General features: G+C 40.7%; 1 protein-coding gene across 1 annotated transcript in view; it reads left to right on the plus strand.

Moving 5' to 3' along the window:
• The first annotated feature begins 4,424 nt into the window (after positions 1–4,424).
• LOC108878692 (whirlin) overlaps positions 4,425–22,651 on the plus strand; it is a 58,616-nt gene continuing 40,389 nt past the window's right edge. The window contains exons 1-2 of the mRNA XM_018669635.2: positions 4,425–4,797; positions 5,241–5,952. Of these exons, the coding sequence (XP_018525151.1) occupies positions 5,242–5,952 (711 nt within the window). The 5' untranslated portion in view covers positions 4,425–4,797; position 5,241. The remainder of the gene's footprint in view (positions 4,798–5,240; positions 5,953–22,651) is intronic.

Below are 22,651 nucleotides of genomic sequence, written 5' to 3' on the forward strand. Positions count from 1 at the left end.
ACAAAGCCACCACAGTAGGGGTAGACAACCTAGGCAAGCTGCTGGCCTGCTACAGCTGTCAAAGAAGAACACTACAGTGACTACTCGTGATCTTTTACAGCATGCTGGATGTCTCAGCCTATAATGCATTTACAGTCTGGATGGCAATCAATCCAGATTGGAACCAAAGGAAGCTCCAAAGAAGACAACCTTTCCTTGAGGAGCTAGGCAAGGCACTGATGACACTGCACATCAAAGGAGACAACATATGCCCAGGACCCCAGCTTCTCTAGCCACAGTGAGGAGAATGGCAGAGGCTCCAGCTGTCCCACCCGCACGCCTCATGCGACCACAACCTCAAGTTTCTGAAGTAAGTGTCCTGTTGCAGTTGTGTGGTGTATGCATTTGTGATTTTAGAAATAAAATAAATCCTGAACCAATGGTCTTTTCATTAAACAAAAACAAATCACACTTCCATGGTTAACTGAGTAGCGACTGATTGCAATCATTAAACATATATGTTATCTATATTGTTTGAAATTGAGATAAAGACAATACATGTTAATGGTTTATGAAGTAAAATTTAATTTCAGGGTAATGTCATGTAATTTAAAGTAGCTGTGACTAAACCTCTTCTAGAAGCCTACTCTCGATCCAAATGCATTATCCAACTTTAGACTCATAACTAACCTTCCCCCTTCATCACTGAGGAAGCAAGCACCAATCAATTATGTGACTTCCTACACACATTTTATTTGAGGATTTTCAGTCAGGATTTAGAGACCATCATGGCACAGAGACAGCACTGGTGAAAGACATTCAAATGATGTTCTAATCACATCAGACAACAGACTTGTCTTTGTACTTGTCTTGTTAGATGTCTTGCATTTGATACAACTGACCATCACATCCAGCTACAGAAGCTTAAGCATTTAATTTGCATTAAAAGAACCACACTGAAGTGGTTTAACTAAATTTTAGTTTGTACATGTTAATGATGAATCCTCCATGTTAAATACAGAACTCCAAAAGGTTCTGTGGTTGGACCAATTCTGTTGTCCTTATATAGGCTTCGTTCAGGCAATGTTATCAGGAAACACTCCATAAACTAGAACATAAAGTTAGCCAATAGTTAATTCACTGGAATGTCCGATACAAACACCGTTTGGATGATGTTGGTAGCTCCGTGGCTGTTGTGGCTGTAATTAGCTAGCACTAACTCACCAGAATTTCCAGTACAAATGCTGTTTAGCGGCTCAGGCCTGAATCATCTCCTACTTATGCTGCTATAGGCCTAGACTGCTTAGGGATCTCCCATGATGCACTGGGCTCCTCTCTCCTTCTCCATCTGTATGTATTCAGATCCCATAAATGCCTGTTATTAACTTGACATCTTCTGTTCTCTTCTGAAAAAGGGAGGACTCAAAGATGCGGATTTACCAGGGCGTTTATTGTCCAAAGAAAACAAGGAGCCAAAAGGGCTGGGGAAGAACACAAAGAGGCCGCCAAAAGAGCAGTGGGTCTGGCAGGGTCTGGGTCTGTGACCAGAGCGGGGCCCGGGGAATAGTGCAGGTAGAAGGCAGACGAGGGAAGCCGGGAGGACGGGCTGGAGCTCGAGAGCCAGGACGACCAGGCAGGGACCAGGGGAACAGGAGGAACGCCACAGGAGAGACCACGTGAGCGACCTGGAGCACAGGGAGAGCACACAGGAGAGACAGGGTGAGAAAACAGCCAGGGACACAAGGGAGGCACAGCGGTGTGGAAACACGCTGGGGACGAGGAACGGAGGAGAAGCTGGAGGAGAAGACTGCCTGGAACTTCTGGCAGCATCAGGGATGCACTGCTATGAAGAACTGGCGAGGAAGGGAAAACAGAGGGCAGGTTAAATAGGGAGAGTGATGAGGGGAAAGTGGAGACAGGTGTGGAAGGCTGCGCAGGTGTGCCTGGTCGTCGCTACTCAGAGAACTCAACCTCCGGCTCCGCCTCCCAGCCTGCAGCAAACGAGAAAAGAACACAAAACAGAAAATAATCCCTGAACCCTCCCCGATGCGGCCCCAGCTGCCGCATCATGACATCTTCTCTCTTCCATAGAGTCTACCATGCATGTCTCTCCCTCACAGAACACTCTCATTTTGACTGGGAAAGAGGTTTAGGACTGTACTTTATTCTTCCTTAGCACTTTCTTTGCCTGCATGTATTCCCAATGTTTCCTGAGGATGTCCGGTGCATAGTCATGATCCACAAAAACTCTTTTCTCCTAATATAAAAATCCCTTTTTATGCCATGCCAGCTTTAAGATTTCCTCTTTTGTCTTAAAGCTTGAAAACTTAACAACTATGGATCTTGGGGGAGATTCTGGTGGTGGTCTCGGGACACCTCGATTTGAAAGGTATGCAGGCAGAATGAGGGCCTTACTGTTCCATCTTTAAGCCGGCAGTGGAGGCAGTTGATGTCTGTAAAAAAGGGAGAGCTGGCATGGTTGAACAACAGCTGGACACTGGCAAGGCTGCTGCGGTACACATGGTACCTCTGATTCTAGGATAGCAATATAAAAGGGGCAAGTGATTAGTTTATTGATGGGTGTGTGTCTGACATTGGCGTGTTATCAGCAGCACTACATCTGGTGTAAAAAGGGCACTGCATAACATCATGAAAACATCATCCCAGCCGTAAAGTACACTACAGGTAATATGTGAGTATGCTCTCCACAGAGGAGTGGTAGAAGGCCAGCAGCAGCTTCTTCTCCAGCTTGTTCTTCTTAAGAACTCACAGAAAGTGCAGCTGCTGCTGTGCCTTCTTCACCATGGCTCTGATGTTTGTGGTCCATGAGAGAACAGCTGAGATGTGGGTGCTCAGGAAGGCAGCCATTAGCCTCTGTGTCCATGTGTGCTACCATGTTGCAGGATTGTTGTAGGAGAATGAGAATGTGTAACATGAAAGTCTCACTGGTGGTTACAAAACCATGGGGAATTATCACCAACTCTGCCATTCCCATCAGCTTTATGAGACATTTTAGCATCTTTAAGGTCAGTGTTTTAGTTCAGTCTCAGCACTTTAATCAGCATTGTTTCCAGCAGCAGCAGGCAGCTGCTTTTAGTGAAAGGCTCTGATAAAGTAACTGTAACCAAACTGCCCAGGACCAAGAGGTAAACAAATTTAGAGAGTGGCTACAGAGCCAGCTAGATATTTTCCCCTGGAGTTATTGGAGAACAAACCAGAGCTAAAAGGAGAGTGAAGTCGTCAGAAGAAATATTAAGCAAAGCTAACATACTGTGTCATCAAGCACACTCACCATCCCAAGCAGTACGTCCATTCTACCATGATCTTCAAGTTAAAGTTTTCTTTTCTAGAAAATGTCTGACATCTGCATGGTATGACATGAATGTAGATTACTGTGCATGTTTACATATGAGACATCTCATATAGCTCAGTTTTTATTAAATACCTCTCATCAACATATAAGAGCACTGTAAATGGTAAATGGACTAGTACTTATATAGCGCTTTTCTAGTCGTATCGACCACTCAAAGCGCTTTACACTACCCATCACATTCACCCATTCACACGGCGCTTGCACTATTACAAAGCGTTCACACACCGATGGTGCAAACATCGGGGGCAACGTGGGGTTCAGTATCTTGCCCAAGGATACTTCGGCACAGACTGCAGGATCGAACCGCTGACCTTCCGATTAGTGGGAAGGTTTACCTCCTGAGCCACAGCCGCCCCAACTGTATGTTACTGCTTTTTCCTTTGGTACAGTCATTTGTATGTCTTCTTACTTTTCTTGTATTACCTTGACCCACCCTGCCATTTAGGTTGAATAAGTCTATATTGTTGAGAAACTGTACATTCTGCACTGGTTACAGGGGTGATGGTTAAGGAACGTTAGAGGGATGGGTGAAATACATTGTATGAATATATTTTCTCTCTTTTCTATTTAGCATTTGTTTGCAATAAAAATAGATGTATATTAAAAAACAAAACAAAAACACCCCATCACAGTTGAACAGCAAACAGAAGACAGTCAGTGTCAACAGAGTCACTTTATAGGTGTCTCAATGGGACTCTGCTGATGTGAGGAGAAGTAATGAGAAGTAATCTATGACATTTTTGTATAAAACAACACTGACCTAACACCTCCTCAGGTTGGGGGGCCCAGCTGTGCTCCCTGGTGTGGTAGGCATGTTTCCTATTATGCAAATGGACCAGACAGAGGGAGCTTATTACTGTCATGAGGAGAAAGACAACTCTGGGCTCCTATAAATAGCTATTTAAAAATAGCCTTAGGCTACAGTTATGACAAGGAGTCTCAGGCAGGCATTTGTTATAATGCAGCTTGATCAGCTTAAAGGCTGACAGGCAGACACACACTGTCATTTGCATCCAGATGAACCAACAAACATATCTTTAAGATGAACCCAAAGCAGTGTATTAATATGCTTTTAAGTTGTCCAGATAAATTCCAGCTGAACAGGGATTTGCCTGCTTTTGTTCAGGAAATTATCAACTAAAATTTGTGAATTCTGACATTTCACCGGTTTGTGTGTTTTTTTGTAGTTCAACTCAAGCTATTCCTGCTTCCACTCAACGGTGTATGACATCACCCAATGCCTTACCAAAAATAATCATTTAAATAAGGGTAAATAGTGTTGTCAGTTTCTAAGCAACACGTACACACATACACACAGCACACACACACACCTGCGTCACTTCCTATACACAGAGGATCTGAGAGCCTTCAATTCTGCACACCCAGCCAGTTGCGCACAGAAACCCGGCACACTCCGGAGTTTGTTTGAGGACAGAATAAACACGGTGAGTGTCATTTGTTATTATAAGGAACCGTTATTAAATGTACTTCTAGTACAGAGAGCCCATCACGGAGTTTAACCTGCCGGGTTTTATATGTTACACAGGACACTTTGAATCGCTGATGCTCGCCCCGGTGAAGGCAGCGGTAAAGATTTTGTTGTTGATGGAATAAAAAGACAACAGGACAGAAAGACCATTTATGCTTTGATCAGTGTCAGAGAAAAGTGCGCATCGACGGGGAAATGGTTTGTTTTCGGCTGACACTGTGTCACACATTAACGCCCTTACGCGCGTACATCTCCGATTACCTGTAGAAGTTGCCTGATGCGCAGTGAGCTGTATCACGATTTGCTTTCAAACGGGAGAATAGACTTGAACAACGTTTCGCCAAATGCCCGATCTGTCCTCCGGTCTGTATGATGCACTGTTTCACTGTTATGTTGTAGGATGAGCGCTGACCTGGAGCGCGTGTCGCTCAACACATCTGTGAACTCGGCCGGCTCGGGCGGCCGTGCGCTCTCGGCAAACGTCCGGAGGCTCCACAACGCTCTCAACTTGCTGCTCAGCGACTTGGAGAGAGAGCATTTCATCCACTGTCTCAATGTATACCACGCGAAGCGCAACGTTTTCGACCTGGTCCAGACTCTCAAAGTGATTCTAAACACGCCCGGCAAACGACAGCTGCTGCCAATGCTGCGCCTGGTCATCCCGAGGTCTGACCAGCTGCTGTTCGACCAGTACACTTCAGAGGGACTCTATCTGAAGACAGACCTGCTCCTCGGCAACGGCAGCGCAGAGGGCTTTGAAGATGAAGATGACTCAGCTTTGCAAACATATGTCAGTTCCATCCATGAGCAGCCCCTTATGCCGGGCTGTCCGGACGGTTTCAGCGGTTCGGCCGAACAATCGGCTTCCACGGTCTCGGCGTTTCACGACGGCTTCTTTGGAGAGGTGCGCAAAGTCACCCTGAGACGCTCAAGGAGTCACGAAGGTCTGGGCTTCAGCATCCGTGGTGGTTCGGAGCACGGCGTGGGGATCTATGTGTCTCTAGTGGAACCAGGCTCATCGGCCGAGAGAGAAGGACTGAGGGTCGGGGACCAGATAATGTCCGTGAACGACATGACGTTCAACTGTGTCACTCACATAGACGCAGTGAAGGTAGGATTTTCTGCATGTGTGCGTGTGAGTGAATTTGATCATGATTACATGATTATTTCTAAATCAAGCTCAATCTAAATAATCAATAATCTCCATGAGACCAAGAATCCAGTAACAATTTGTGTGGGCCTGTTCTATTTTGACACATGTATATCTTCCAGATGTACACAGTGTTTGCTTCAGGCAGATACAACGGTACCACAAAACACAGCAGTAGCCAAGTTTGTGACAGTGCTACCTTCTAGTCCAGCTAGATCCCTTTTATTAATTTTTTCTACACCACTTGGCCATGGCCTAATGCTCTGTGGCTGCTGGCACTGTGAACAAAGATAAAGTCAGATGTTCAGAAGCAGGTGAAATGTAGTTTTCTCATCTGACTGTTTTGTATATAAAATGTTAGAATGTGTATTAGTTTCCCACAGGTTAAGGTTTACAATCCAAAACACATGTATGGCAAATATCAAATCCTCACATTTTCGAAGCTGGAACCAGCAGATGGTTGGCTTTTCTGCCCCAGAAACAAAATCAATTCACTGATTGTCAAAATAGTTGACAGTTCATTTTCTTTGTATCAGTGAATTCATTAATTAACTAGTTCTCAGAGCTCTAATGAGATTTATTCAAAAGGGACAACACGGGAGGGCTGATTTTCAGCCCGGAGTTTCATGGCTCAGGCCAGCCCACTTTATTTTTCAACCTCTTACTGGAGATATATAATTTTAGCCTTTCTAGTATGTAAGTCTGAAATAGTGCACTATTCTGTACAACTTTGTTATTCATAGTGTATTTTATCAAACATTAAATTTCCAATTTGCCACACATAAGTTCACAACTCATTTAACAAATATGAGAACACAATTTTTATGTACACCAGACTTTCTAATTTTTTAATTTTTGACTGAAACTATATATTTTTAAAATATATAGTTTTATATTTTTTAAATTCTATTAAAAAGAACATTTTCATCCTTTCTTAATGTTGTTTAAATTCTTATTATTTATTATCATACTATTCTACTATTAATGCGTTAAAAAGCATAATAGGTTACTGGTGGCATGTGGGTGTAAATACTGGTAATAGTGGGACTAATTTAATCACGTCACATTTTTCACACACTCTAGGCAACAGCTATTGTGAGTCACTGACAGCAATTATTGCCTGGCACTGCTTCTGACACAAAAATCAAGTTTAAAAATTAGAATTAGTTTCTCACATCTATACAGCTATATAATACCAAACAGTTCATTGACTTGATTCATAAACTTGAAATTGGGTTTCACATCTACGATCATGAGCTTATACTGCTAGCTTACCTGTGTCATCTAGTGATGGGAGGTCTGGCTCTTTTCAAAGATTCAGCTCTTTTGGATCGGCTCCCTTAGAAGAACTGGCTCCTACGGCTCCCAAATGGCTCTTCATTTAGTATCGCTCTGAGCCTTCTATTTTAGCCTCATTTAGCAATTACGAATGTATTCAGTGTTTTCATAAAAGCCTTTCATTACAAAGAAAAAATACATAGTTATTACTGTTTAACATTTTAATCAAACCTTTAAACGAACAACTGAATGCAGAATCACAGCAAACAAAAAAACAAGTAAATAAAGGCCAAAGTCTTAACATTATGACATTTAAGATACAATCCCAATTCCAAAAAGGTTGGGACGCTGTGTAAAATGTAAATAAAAACAGAATGCAATGATTTGCACATCTCATAAACCCATATTTTATTCCCAATAGAACATAAACAATGTATCAGATGTTGAAACTGAGACATTTTGCCATGTCATGGAAAATATTAGCTCATTTTGAATTTGAAGGAGGCAACACATCTCCAAAAAGTTGGAACTGGGCGATGTTTACCATTGTGTAGCATCCCTTCTTTTTTTTAACAACTGTCTGTAAATGTCAGGGAAGTGAGGAGACCAGTTGCTGGAGTTTTAGGAGAGGAATGTTGTCCCATTCGTCTGATGCAGGATTCTAGCTGCTCAACAGTCCTGGGCCTTCGTTTCTGGATTTTTCGTTTCATGATGTGTCAGATGTTTTATATTGGTGAAAGGACTGGACTGCAGGCAGGCCAGTTCAGCACCCGGACTCTTCTCCTGCGAAGCCATGCTGTTGTGATGGATGCAGTATGTGGTTTAGCATCGTCTTGCTGAAATATGCAAGGTCTTCCCTGAACGAGACGTTGTCTGGATGGGAGCATATGATGCTCTATAACCTTTGTGTACTTTTCAGCATTGATGGTGCCTTTTCAGATGTGTAAGCTGCCCACGCCATAGGCACTAATGCAACCCCATACCATCAGAGATGCATGCTTTTGAACTAAGCGCTGATAACAAGCTGGATGGTCCCTCTCCCCTTTAGTCTGCAGGACACAGTGTCCATGGTTTCCAAAAAGAATTTAAAAATTTGATTCATCTGATCACAGAATGTGGCAAAATCGGACAGGACATGAAATCATGTAACCCAATACTGGTTGTAAACACAAGCTACAGGGCCACAAAATGAGAAGTATATACATCTTTTATAAAATACTTAATTTTGTCTTTGTCTGTCATCCTTGCTCTGCCCAATTTATAAGGAATATTCAAGAGACTTAATTTCTGTACACAAGCATTCACATTCTGTTAATGCTAAGCAGAGTTCAAATGATGACATCCAAAAGGCTTGCATTTTAGCCCCGGTTCCAGACAATGCTACAACATCACTTTTTATAGGTATTTTCTATTTATGCATAAATAAATCTGAATGGAAATGCTGGAAAAAAGTGGAAAAGGTTGGTGTAGCAATAAATGTGATTTACATGGAGCCTGTGACTAAGTGACTGATCTTCTTGATGATTCTACTGACAAAAAAGGGGTTCAATGCGTAAGAGACAGGCCAGAGACTGCAGGTGTTTAAAATGACTAATCAAAGGAGCAGAGACATCATCCACTGGAGTGGTGAGCAGTTGTGAGTACGTACAGTTAGAGCTCGTCACAGCTCTGTGCTCACACGACGGCATTTGTGCATGTAGAGCAGAAACATTCCCTTGCGAGGATGGTTTTCCACTCACAGGTACTGTTCTGTGTGCCTGTATCAGTCTCCACCATTTGTTTATATCAATAAACCAATTCCTAATATTCACACAATAGTAGTACTCAGAAATGTGTATTTATTAACCTTTTTTTTTTTTTTTTTTTTTTTTTTGCTTTTGCAGGTTTTTTTTACATTTGAAGTAAACCTGGCTAATGTGTATCCTCTTGGTGGAAATACTTACATTTATGGCACACAACAGCTTCAGTGCCCCCTGTGAGGCCAGTGGGAAAGGGGCGCAAATCTCACAAATCATACACACAAATTAGGATACCAACTTTAAGGCAAAGATGTAGAATAAAGCTGTGTGTGGCCTGTGAAAGCATGTTGCTTTTGGTTTGACTGGCATGGCACAGCTATGACTGATAAATCCCAGAATGTAACCATATAGTGCCAGCCATTTTTGTAAAGGTCTAATTTAAGAGAAAAACCCATTAATCAGAAAACTTGGTGCCCTCTCCTCCTGTTGTGCTGTGTTCCTAAATAGCCACATTGATATGACTTTGATTCTTCTGCTTGATGCAACAGAGATATGAGAGAGGAAAAGCATGGAATGAAAGACATTTAACAGAACAGATGAGGCAGAGGTCTCAAGCAGCAAAAAATGCATTCCTCAGTTATTTAAAAATAACCCTGATGATGTACTGTTTTGTTGTCCTTGACACTAATGTTTTATTTGCCACATGTATTTTGACTGACTGCAAAACTCTTTTTTTAGGACTTTGAAAGCTTTTCTCACTGAGTCAGACATTAATACATCTACAGCAATCTCCAAACAGAAACAACACTTTGAATGTAGGCTCAATAGCTTAGGCCTTGGAATTATTTAAGAGCAAATAAAGATGATATATATGATGTATATTGAATGTGTGAGGGGAGGGGAAGCTGAACCACTCCTTTTCATTGAGAGCACTGACGATGTTTCAGCTTATTATGTTCACCTGTCATATGGATATTTGTGGTATAGAGAGGGCTGCTGGCTTGGTTTGCTGTCTACAGTGAAAGCTCTGAGTAGCCATCACAGAGAGTGAAGCCCCCATGATCTAATTGCTTGTTCACAGATCTTGGCTCTCCACTATCTGTCACTGTGCTAACATGTAGAACAGGCTACAAAAGAGCTGAACATATGATATTTCATAAGGCACAACTGAAGTACAAGTAATCAAGATTATCAATAACTTACAATTATTATGAATCACATGAGAATTTCCATTACACATGCCATATCTTCTGTGTTTAGCCTGTGCGTGACCTAAACCTATCACAGTATTCATTGTGCTGCCTCTTTGTGAGTTTGAGAAATGCGTGGCCCTATTGAAAATCCACACCCCTCTCTCTCTTGCAAACACAAGGTGGGGGAAGGTATTGGCTCACCTATTGATGCTAATACACGCTTGATGAAGTGTTCTCTCTGGGGTCAGGAACTCGTTTGCAGAGGGTCTCAAAGGGCTTCAGGCCGGTCTTGTTTCTTCCATTGTTTTTTTGTGGAGGTGGATGAGCACGTTCAAGTGCCTCTGCCCACATTGTTAGTATCAAAATTGCAAAAAAAAGTTTTTTATGGAAATTAGAGAATCCCTTAGATCTTCAGTCATCATACTCTTTTTGATACATGGTCTTTGCAGTGTGTCAACTTGGCATAATGAAGGAACAGGTATTTGGGTAAACAAGGTTTCCCTTGGCTTTGTCAGTGAAAGAGCAGCCTGCTTTCTTCCAAGCGAGTCTCTCTTCTTGGGTTCTGGCCTGCAATTCCTGAAAATCAGCTGTGAGTGTTAGTGGTGAGTCAGAAACAGCAAAACATTCAAAAGTGGGTTTTTGTTTTGCAACTGCTTTCACTGCAGCATCTGCTCTGGCAAAATTGTAGCGGTCATGAAACAAATCAAAATGGATCCTTTACCTTTGAGGTTGTGTAAAAATCTGTGTTTGGAATGAGCTCAACAGTTCTTACCGTGGTCACTACAGCAGAAAACCTTTTCTGGTGCACCTTTAAATGTAAATGGAAGTCAATACCAGGGTCTGATGTTGCTTTCCACCAGGAGGCCTTGTTACATGCTCTGGTCCAAGGTCCTAAATCCTCCCACCCTTTTTTGGGTTTGACCAGTGAAATATGGAGATTGGAGTGTGGTGCCCTAAATAAAGTTGGACAAGATGGGTTAGACAGAGTAACTGATACAGCAGAGTGATCATCAGACCAGTATAACCAGTCAAGGTTAAATTTATCCTGGCCCTGCATGTACCATTTCTCCTCAAAATCACTGTCAGTCCCATGAGAGAGATGAAATGTGCAATGTAGGCTCTGTGTTGTCATGACATCTGTGTGTGTGCCTGTAGTGTCTTGGCCTCTTGTACCAATATGTTGTTGACAGAGTTGAGTGCAGTGCCTGGAATTATTCACTGATAAGTATTATGAATGGCCTTCAGTAAACCTGGCATCTTGTATTGTGTAATTTATGCGTTATTGTATGAAGACGTTGATGTTTACGTTTATGACGGGACTTTTATTGTGTTTCACTTTATCACTTCTTGTTCTTGTATTTATTTTATTCCAACTATGCTACTAAATTATAGTTCGTATTGTTGTATATTGTATATACCTACGTTACTGTAATCTTTGTGGCATTTGTTGCATTTAGCTACTTGTTTATTTATTTTATGTTAGCCTTTATTTTATTAGCTTTATTCCTATATATTCCTTATAATAGCTTTATTCCAACTCTCTCTTCACACTGTATTGCTTTTCCACCTCTGTATTGCAACTGGTGCACAGCAATTTCCCTCGGGATAAATAAAGTTTCGTGAATCTTGAATCTTGCATCTTGAAGGGGGTGTCACTGGAAGAAAAACAGACGGGGAGTATATAAGTAAAACTCGCAGGTTTTCAGCTGTTGTTGGTATGGGTCTCAATATGTTTAGCACCCAGTCGATAGAGATACAAAGGTCTATATTTAATTTAAGCCAGTGTTCCATTTTGTGTTCAATGTTTTGAGACTTTTTTTTTATGCAGCACATGTGTGGGCTGTGTTAGCCATATGCAAGTCAGAAAATGTCGCAAACTAATGTTACAGATAGACCATTTAAAATATTTTTTATGTGAGTTTTAAGTCAAGTTCTTTGGTAAACTTAGCCTACTATGGCAGGCTGTGATTAATCTACTCTCACAATAATAGTTTACAACAGCCCTGCAATAAATCCTCACATCATTATGATTCTAATGTTCTGTTTTTATTGAATCTGTTTGAGAGAGACGTTGATTTATTGTAATGGTCATTTTATGGTGCTGTTGAACTGTACTGGGCTATTTTGAGAGATGTTCCTAATATTTTGGAGATCTTATTTCATATAAATGGGATGTGGTTTTACACACAGTTTTCTGCTTTCCATCAGCACAGAGATGTTCACACAGGCACTTCGTTTTTCAGTGTCTTCATCTAACCTCACCACCAATATCAGTTGTTGACAGACTTTCTTCACATGGTCTAATTATTGTATAATTTCTTATTTACACATGCACATTTTTTCAAATACAAATCTTTTCTATACATGCACAAAGTTGAATTTTAAAACAGAATTTTAAAATGCCAAAAACGCTCTGATTTTAATGTTGTGGCTGATCACTGCATATTGTCCATACACAATTACCATGAAAATGTTCTGTGATGTGTGATGTGTACATTCACAAAATTGTAAATGTGAACATGGTATTTTTGTGATGAGTACATTTGCTGGAGTGACCGTGATACAGTATAGTGATATTGTAGCATGGCTCTCTATTGACCACATCACTCTGCCTCAACAGTACATTCAAGGTCTTGTGGGATTTGTTGTCAACATTTTGAACAAAAGCTTGTCAGATTAGCACTGATGTAGCACAAGTACAGTGCCATAAAACAGTCATGTTTAATGGCTGTTGCTCTGTCACACTAATCCTGTTGGGAAGTTGTGTCAGGTTGTCTGGCAGACATATATTCGTACAGATGTGTCTTTTATGGCATCCATCTCCTTGATGCTGTCTTTGAGATGTTGAAATGTGGGGGCGTTCTGTAAGAAATACTGGTGAGAGGGAGAGCAGGGGAATCACTGCACAGATATTATGGAGTCAGTGTTATTCACAGCTGTTACAGCTAATAAACATTCCTCACTGCGTGAGCACAACTGTAGAAAAAGTCTAGGACAACCTTACACATAATTAGTATTTCACATAATACAACTTATGTGAAATTGTGTTATTTTAAAAGACTTCGATAGCTCTTACACTTGTCATCAATCCAAGGCAGACTATACTTTTGATGATGATATCTCACAGCAGCATACTGCATGTGTAACGCTGGTTACTGTTTGATTTTATTTTTAAACAATGACTGCTTCAATCTACTTGTGTGTGGAAAAATAAGATTACATAATCACAACCAAATGACTCCACTAAGCACATCAGGCCCTCAACAAGCTCTAAAAAAAGCAACTCTGCCACAGACTCCTCCAAAGCGGAATGGAGGAGGAAGAAGTTGTTTCAGTAGGTGAAGTTATCCTTTGCATTTGGTTTCATAAGGCCAACATGATGTGACCGCTTGTTATTAGAACAAACTGTGTTGACTGCTCGACTCCCTTAGCTGCTCTCCCAATCACAACTCCATTGCTGTATACTGCTGTTGTCGAGTGTCCTTGAGCACAGCTCTCCCATTTTATAAAATGCATATTCAGGCATCGGTGTGTGGGAGAGGCCAATGGGAATCGCCTCCCTGATGTGGAGAAGCAGGCTGACATATACTGTAGCTACAAATGAGAGAGCAGAACAACTGTCACAATGTTCTGTGTGTGTGCGCACGTTTGTGTATGAGAGACAGACCAAAGATATGTATATTCTATGTGCAAGTGTTAATTCCAGTTATGTTTATGTACATGCATTTGTATATGTGTGTTCTGAGTGTCTGTGTTTGTGTGTGTGTGTGTGTGTGTGTGGGAGGGGGGGGGGTCTGTGTCTAAGTATTCACATGTACAGTGTATTACATAAACAACAGTACATAGTCTAAAACAGTCAGATGTATCCATTCACTCTGATTTCACTTTTAGTCACCACTGAATGGGTTTACATACACCTTAATATTCCAGTAAATTGTATGCATGCGTCAACTCTGTGCAGCCTGTTGCGGTGGCTCCTGTCTAACTTTCTAATTTATTCTATTTTTGCTTGATTTTTTCTCTCTTTAAACTTTTTACATTAAGCTATTTTATTATATTTTAAAACTCTCAATTTAAATATGATTGTTGTGAGAGTTATTGCCCTTTTACTTGTGGTAGCACTGCTACTTTGTGTTACTGCAATGGAATGACTACATGCCGCTCGGATTGTTTACTCCAGGGATCAGCTGATTGACCTAAGGCCGGCTGGCCTAGCAACCATACCAACAGAGATACCAGCAAAAATCTGGAGGAAAACACACAAGGGATGCAGAGGGGGTAAGAAACAGCGGAGGAAGAGGGACAGGGTGAGACAACAGAGGATGACAGAAAAGAGGAGATTTAAACCATGTCTCCCCTCTCTCATCATGGGGAACGTGAGGTCCCTGGCTAACAAAATGGATGAGCTGACAGCACTAGCCTGGAGTCAGAGGGAGTATCAGGAATGTAGTCTAATGTGCTTCACTGAGACATGGCTGCACCAGGATATTCCTGATGACAATGTTTCCATCGAGGGCAAAGCCTGTGCCCCCCAGCTATGTGGAGTGCTTCACCATATCTTAAGCCTGAGCCTGTGTTGTCAGAGGGTCCCTGTGCTGTGGAAGACATCATGCCTCATTCCTGTGCCAAAGACACCGCATCCCAGTGGCTCCAAGGACTACAGACCTGTGGCACTGACGTCACACATCATGAAGACCCTGGACTTGAAGACTCATCTAGATTAGCTCCAGCCCATGGTCAGACCACTACTAGACCCTCTCCAGTTCGCCTACCAGCCCAAATTAGGAGATGAGAAATGCCTTTACCTGCTCAATTGTGTCTATGCCCACCTGGACAAGTCGGCGAGCACTGTGAGGACTATTTTCTGAGGTGGCTGAGGTCCTTCAACATAGAATAGGATAGAATGCCCTTTATTGTCATTATATTAAAAGTACAAGATTGGAGAGCTTCTCCTTTTCAGTGCATCTGACGATGCTTAAGATGTTTTATGAGTCTGTGGTGGCCAGTGCCATCCTTTACGCTGTGCTGGGGCAGCAGACTGAAAGTGAAGGATGCCAACAGACTGAATAAGCTAATCTGCAAAGCCAGCCATGTTGTGGGAAGGGAGCTGGATTCTCTGACAGCAGTGTCAAAGAGGAGAATGTTGTCCAAGATAAGGACTATATTGGATAATTTTTCACACCCTCTCCATGATGTGCTGGTCAGCTGGAGAAGCACATTCAGCAACAGACTCATCCCACCATGTTGCACCACCGAGCGGCACAGGAAATCATTCCTGCCAGTGGCCATTAACTTATTCAACTCTTCTCTCTAACAATCAGTCTGTTGATTGATCCCTGGACACTTTTCTCCACTCACGTTCAATAACCAATAATTTTGCTGTACAAAATATGAATAGCGTGTAAATATTAAGTATGTACATATTGTTTTATTACCGATGGGGTATATTTTTATATTTATGCATCTTTATAGTTTAAGATTGGGGGTTATATTATTACTATTATTATTTTGTTATTACCATACTTTATTTTATCTTATTTTATTTTTATTTTTATTGCATACATGAATTGGAGCACTGCAACTCAACAATTTCCCGCAAGGGATAAATAAAGTATTTCTGATTCTGATTCTGATTATAACAGGGTGGTGGATTATCTATTGTGTTTGTCTGTGCACATAATCATCAGATCCTGGTCTCAAAACCAGGATAAGTCCTAAACTTGGCTTAGGTATAGACATATAAGCTCAAGCACAGCTACATTTTAGTTTTAAAATTTATCACTGTTGTTACGTTAATGCTTGGCATGCATACTACTCAAGCCCCTGTTCTACCTAAGAGTTTTCAAGCCCCTATAAGGAAGACTTTGGGAAAGGCTGCTGGTCCCTTTTTAGTTTCAGAACCTCTTGGATACGTTGTAGTCTCAATGGACAGAAACAGAGTCTTTTGGACACGATGACATAGAACCAATGTTTGGCAGTGACAACACATCCTTCTCTGATTTGTCATGCTCCTATCACATGATATTTCCAGAGGAAAACAAACAGTATCAGCCTCGACTGCTGGTGATGAAACCGACCTTGGTGTGATAACCTGTCATCTGTAAGCTGTTGTGCAGTTAAACTCTGCATTTTATAATGCTATTACAACCTACATGCAACAGACACAAGCTATTACTGTAGTGATCTTCAACAATTCCCATGTCTAGCCGTACTTTGAGTGCCATGAAGCACTAATCTTTATGTGAATAGTCATGTGATATACTTTTTCGGGTGTGTTCTGTGTTGCTCAAAACACCAATTTAAAAATCAAAAACACCAATTTAAAAATCAAACATATCAGTGTGGATGTAGCCTCAGGTTAAAAGTCTTTACCAATGTTATTCACTTCACCTTTCTGTAGTTTAATTTTATGGCTTTTTGGTGTACATTTGTGTCAGTTCTTGCCTTTACTGGTAATCAGACGTATAGTGGGCAGGGGACACAGGGGAATGTCGTCTGCCCACTTCTGTCAGTGTGATTTAAAAAAAGATAACAATAATGATAAGCAGCAGAAGAAGAAGAAAGTAGGGATGCACCGATACCAATACCAGTATCGGGTATTGGGTCCAATACCCTGTTCCTGTACTCATCTAAAAAACCAACACGATGCCGAGTTCAAAGCGTTTGCTAATAATGGCAAACAGCAACAACCAACTGCAGCAAACTCTGGAGAAGAGGGAGAAGGTGTTAAGAGACAACCTGCGTGCAGTGAAAATAACAGAGGCTCTGACCCAGTACATTGCTCTTGATGACCAGCCATTGTCGGTTGTTGATAATATGGGATTTAGGCGTCTTCTCAGCGTACTGGAGCCGAGGTATGAGATCCCTAGCCGACACCACATCATTGACACAGTGTTGCCAAAGCTAAATGACTTTGTGAAGAGGCACATCCGCAGCCTGTTGCAAGACATTTCGGCCCTCAGATTCACCACTGATATTTGGCCGAGCAGCGTTAGCCCGGTGTCCCTCATCAGTTTACCTGCACAGCAGATTGACAAGGATTTTCCTCCGGATTTTAAGAGTCGTCCTGCATGCAAAACAGTTTAGGGGTTCGCACACCAGCCAAGCCAGCCGTGTTTGATGACATGCTTCAGACATGGGGGGGTCCCTAAAAGTTCTGCTCATGTTGTACTACGTGATAATGCGAAAAACATGATCAAAGCCATGAGTGACGCTGGACTCCCGAGCCTGCCGTGTGTCGAGGGCTAATTAATTAATGAGGGGCTTTTAGCACAGAGGAGCGTGGCTGATGCTGTGTAGTTGGACATTTTAAACATTCTGCCTTAGCCTACTCCTGCCTTGAAAATATTCTATTTATTAAAAAAAGATGCAGTTGAATGCTAAAATGTCAATTACATACTTTGTGTGGCAGTGCCATATATAATGGAATGTTCAAATGTCAGTCACAGCAATTTCTTACAGCCAGAGAATGAAACAATATCTGATGAAAATAAAACACGTTTTCAAGTAAATGTACGAATTGCAATGGCATTAATAAGTACTCGTATTAGTACTTGGTATTGGCAAGTACTCAGATCCAAGTATCGGTATCATATCGGTTTGAAAAAAAAGTGGTATCGGAGCATCCCTAGAAAAAGAGCAATTTTACTGTTAAACTGGTGTTATTAGTAATTAAAAAACAAGTATAACACAAATATATCTTTGTAGCCTACATATAAAAAATAAAACATTTACATTAGTATGATCATCATCATCCAGACACACTTGCTACGCGACAGGTCGCCGGAAAAATACAGAGTTTTACTTTCATAAAGATGCCAGTTACAACGATTTTGGAACAACATCAGTTTCTTCTGAGGAGACAGCCAGCACCAGCAATGTTCACACACATTATAATTGTTGTTTGTGGTGTTGATTTTTGTAATTGCAGCCATATCCAAAATGGCTGCCTTCAAGTAGTGGCTCAAGTTTTTGCAGGGAAAGCTATGCTAATTATGAAAAACGTATTGATTAATATTACATATTGTTGCTAATATCAATATTAATATTTACTGCACTGAACTAAGTTAATATTACTTAATACCTCATATCTCATTTTGTGGTAAAATAGTGTTAAATGTATTAAATATTATGTATATAAGGTTGTTTATCTGTTAATCCCTCATTTTTCATTGTATTCCATTTCAGGATGTAATTTGCGTTATATCCACCACAAGGACAGATTTATCATAATTCAGGCATTTATGGCAACTCACTGACAAACAGGATCCCTCCAAGGCAGACAAAGATGGACTGTCCAACTAGGGATGTTAAAATATCAAAATCTGTTGATAGGATAATACCATGGTAATCAGATTCAAGACTCAAAGCTTATTGTCATATGCACAGTAAGGAAACATGTTTCCCTGTACAATGAAATTCTTTCTTTGCTGCCCACAATGAATGCCAAACAATATTAAATCGTTGTATAAAATAGTTAAGTAATAAAAAATAGTGAAAATGATAAGTAATAATTACACGGAAATACAACTATGGAGATAGAAACAGAGCTGCAATAATATTTGTATATCTCATATTTGTGATGAGTGTGCAATTACGCATGTGCAAACTGAAAATGTAAGATGATGCTGGAGCATCCACACTTTCAAAGGCTTCATCTCTCTCTCCCCCTGCTCTATTCTCCTCACCTTCAACACCGGCATCTGCCACTGCACTACATCCACAGATTTGAAGGGGGAGCGAGCGGAGTGTAAAGGATGAAGGGCACACATGGGATGATAGTCTGTGCAGTTCTCATTAGGGCTTAACAATTTTGGGAAAAAAGCTAATTGTTCATTGGTATAGTTTGCAACAAAATAAACATGATTATTATTTAAAGAGTCACTTATCAGAGTACATTTTTACTATAATTATCAGGTATTTGGCTTTTCCTTGCTTAGACTTCCTCAAAGTGACTTCCTCTGGCTTTAACAACAGCATGGCAGTATAGCCTTCGTTCCACACATTTTTTAAGGTATGTGCCAGGAATTGCATTCAAAGCTTTCTTAAGTTCATCAGTGGGAGACTTCTGATTCGTGGGACACACTTTTCTGACTGATCTAAGCGTGTACAGTATGCTGTAAGCCCATTTTCTGTTTTTGAACCCTGTGTCATAATTATTGGGCATAAAATCTGGATCATATGCAAACCGTTTCGCCCCCTTTCCTCAATTGGTACCTCCTAATTGTTTCATTCCATACTGTTAGTGAGCCAATTATCCACGGGTTGTTGGGGTCTGAGAGGTGATAAATTAATGAGGGACTGCCAACCAAATTATTAACTGCATTGCTATTTCTGTCTCTTTCCATTTCGATCGATAATTTGGTGTACACCATCCCACTAGTGCCTGAATTTGAGCTGCTCTATAATAACCTCTCAAACATGGGAGGCCTAATCCACCTTTCTCCTTTGGTAGTTGTAGAGTTTTATGTTTTATTCTTGGCTTCTTCCCTGCCCATATAAATCTTGAGAGGATTTTATCCCATTCTCGAAAGTACTGTTGTGGTTTCTCAATTGGTATCGAGAGAAATGGATATAAAAATCTTGGTAAAATATTCATTTTTACTGAATCTATATGAGAACTGATATTTAGATAAGGAATTAAGTTCCATCTATTGATATCTGCTATAATTTATTATTTGATAGTTAATTTCTTCTAGTTTTGATATGTCTGTAGGCAGAAGGATTCCCAAATATTTTATGGAATTTTTGTCCCAGTCTAGATGGTATCTGTGGCAGAGATATAGAGGGGGATCATAGTGAATACTGAGGACCTGAGTTTTTCTCTTAATTTATACCCTGACTATCATCTAATAAAGAGATCAACTCTGGTAGAGATTCTGTTGGGCTTGACACAACAAACACGTCATCCGCGAACAGGGCCAGCTTTTGTTCACCTGCTGCCATTTTTATACCTTTGAGCTGACTGTTCTGTTTCATCAATGGTGCCAGTGGCTCAATAAAAATTGCAAATAAGGTCGGACTTAGAGCGCAGCCCTGTCTTGTTGATCTCTCCAGCAAAAAGGAGTCTGTGAGCTCCCCATTGATTTTTAACCTAGGTGATGGTTTATCATAAAGGGCTTTTGGTGTCTTAATAATTACTTGATAAAAACCAAATTACATACATGAATACATGAACTGTGGAGATGAATAGAAGGTATAATCTTTGATTGACAGCTTCAGGTGTCTCCAAATATAAATTAGTCCTATTTCTGATAATAGTAAGTTGATTTTGTTATTTTTGGGGAGTTCTTATCCCAGTATTCTTATCCCAGTTGAGTCAAAATTTGGGTGAAGGGTAGTATTAAAATCACCCCCACATACTAAAGTCCCCTCCACTTTGAAGCAGTCCTCTCAGTTACTTGGGTATAGAAGTTTGATTCCGAGACAGGAGGGATATATACATTGTATAAGGTGAACAGATTCTCTGCAATTTTCCCCCAGATTAGTATGAATCTGCCTTCCTTGTCTTTTATAGTGGATATGAGTTCATATGTCACCCTTCCTGAAATTACTATTACCACTGAAAGAAAACGTTTGAGTTTTTCATGTTCATCTTCCATCAGGTGGGTTTCTTGCAGAAATCCAATATCTATAGTAATAATATATACTATAGTTTAGTAAGGATTTTGCTCTGTTTGACTGGGCTGCAAAGCCCATTCACATTCAGAGACATTATATTCATCATACGGTCCCTATATGTACATATTTACATCTTGGTCTCTATAAGACAGTAACCTCAGCAAATGCAAGTTTCCCGTGTTGAAAAGAACAGACCACCCCTGTTTTAAACATAGAGCAAGAACAAACATTCACAAAACTTCCTGTGACAGAGAGATCCTTGTCCCTCTAAGGTCCCTGTTGGTGGGTGGAGGGAAAAAACCCTCCCGGATGGTTGGGGCCCCCTTAGACAGAGTACAGAATAAACTAAAAGTGGCTTGACTATAAGAAATGCTATGAGGATGAAGTAGCAATTCAGTCACAGTGAAATGCCCCCAGACTGGCCCTTGTAGACTGGGTGACTAGCGTTGATGTCTGCATTGGACTCTTGTCCCGTACATCACTTTATCAGCATGAAAATAAAGTTAGCAACCACGTTTATAATAGAAACAATTCCCTATCTGCCTCTATTCATCCACCTACCTATCCTGCTCCATGAAAGACCCACTGAGAGCTTCTTTTCCACCCACTCCATCCTGGCTCAAGCACCATGGGGATGCAATATATAGCTCAAATCACACTTGAGTGTCACTTGTTTCTGCTGGTTATGGGCCTGATCTTTGCCTCTCTCTATCTCTGAATGGCTCTGAGCCTGCAGAAATGTTTGGCCCAGAATAGAAAGCAGCCACTTCTGCCTCAACCTCTAATTCACTGTTGTGATACAATGCTGAACAAAGTGAATGGACTCGCCTGCAGAGACTTTCTTTATCATGCAGCATTTTCTGTCATTTGTTAGTGAAGCTCTAGTTGCAGACCTCTATTACTCCCTCTAGTCTATCTGGGTCACTCTTTTTTATCTGTCTGCTGAGTAGCCTGATACTTTTAAATTTTATTAGGGCTATAATTGGGTAAAGGAGACATTTTAATTGTGGGTACATCTTTTAATGGCATGTTTTTCTTAACTGTGTGATGTCAGAGGTAATGGATGGGAAACCAAATTTAATTAGTGCTGCAAGGTCCCCATCTTGAAGGTTGCATAGGAATGAGCTGAAGTAAACACTTTGTGTTGCTTGTGGACTGATATTGGAGTGTAATACTGAGCCCCATTGTGTTCTTCTGTTAATTGTTGCATTTGCCACTGCATTATAAAGTTGCAGTATAAAGTGCTACTAACTTATATGAGGGTCTTCACCTCTCTGAGAACAACTAGTGTATATTGTCTTTTAAATAATAATGACACGACCATAGCAATAAATGTTTTATCACTCTGCTTCTCAGACCTGTGCCAAAGTGAAATAAACTGCTGTAGATACATTTTCCAAAGATGGGTGGGCTGCATTTGCCTATTTTTCCAACACCAACAAAAATCCGAGTTATAACATTATATAAAGTGACAATGAGGTGACTTGAAACATTCAGAAAGAAATCGGGTGAAAATGTTTTAATGTCCGCCATCTGGCTGACAGCTTATGGAAAACATTGTGGATTTATAGTACTGAAATTCTCGTGTGACAGCTAATGACAGGAACAAATAACTTTCCTTTGGTGACTTATATGATTTCAGACAATATGCAGCTATAACTCTGAAAAAGTATATGATAGAAGCCAAGATAGTAGCAATAACAGCTGATGCATGGATGGCTTTCACGTTGGATTTTTGTGTCACTATCACCTGCTGTAACATTGATGGTGACTGGAAGATTTCAGGTTCTGTGCGATACACTGCTAAGAATTAGTCTGAGGTGTGTTCTT

Source organism: Lates calcarifer, linkage group LG13 (genome assembly GCF_001640805.2).
Source record: "Lates calcarifer isolate ASB-BC8 linkage group LG13, TLL_Latcal_v3, whole genome shotgun sequence".
In the NCBI taxonomy this organism is placed as follows: Eukaryota; Metazoa; Chordata; class Actinopteri; family Centropomidae; genus Lates; species Lates calcarifer.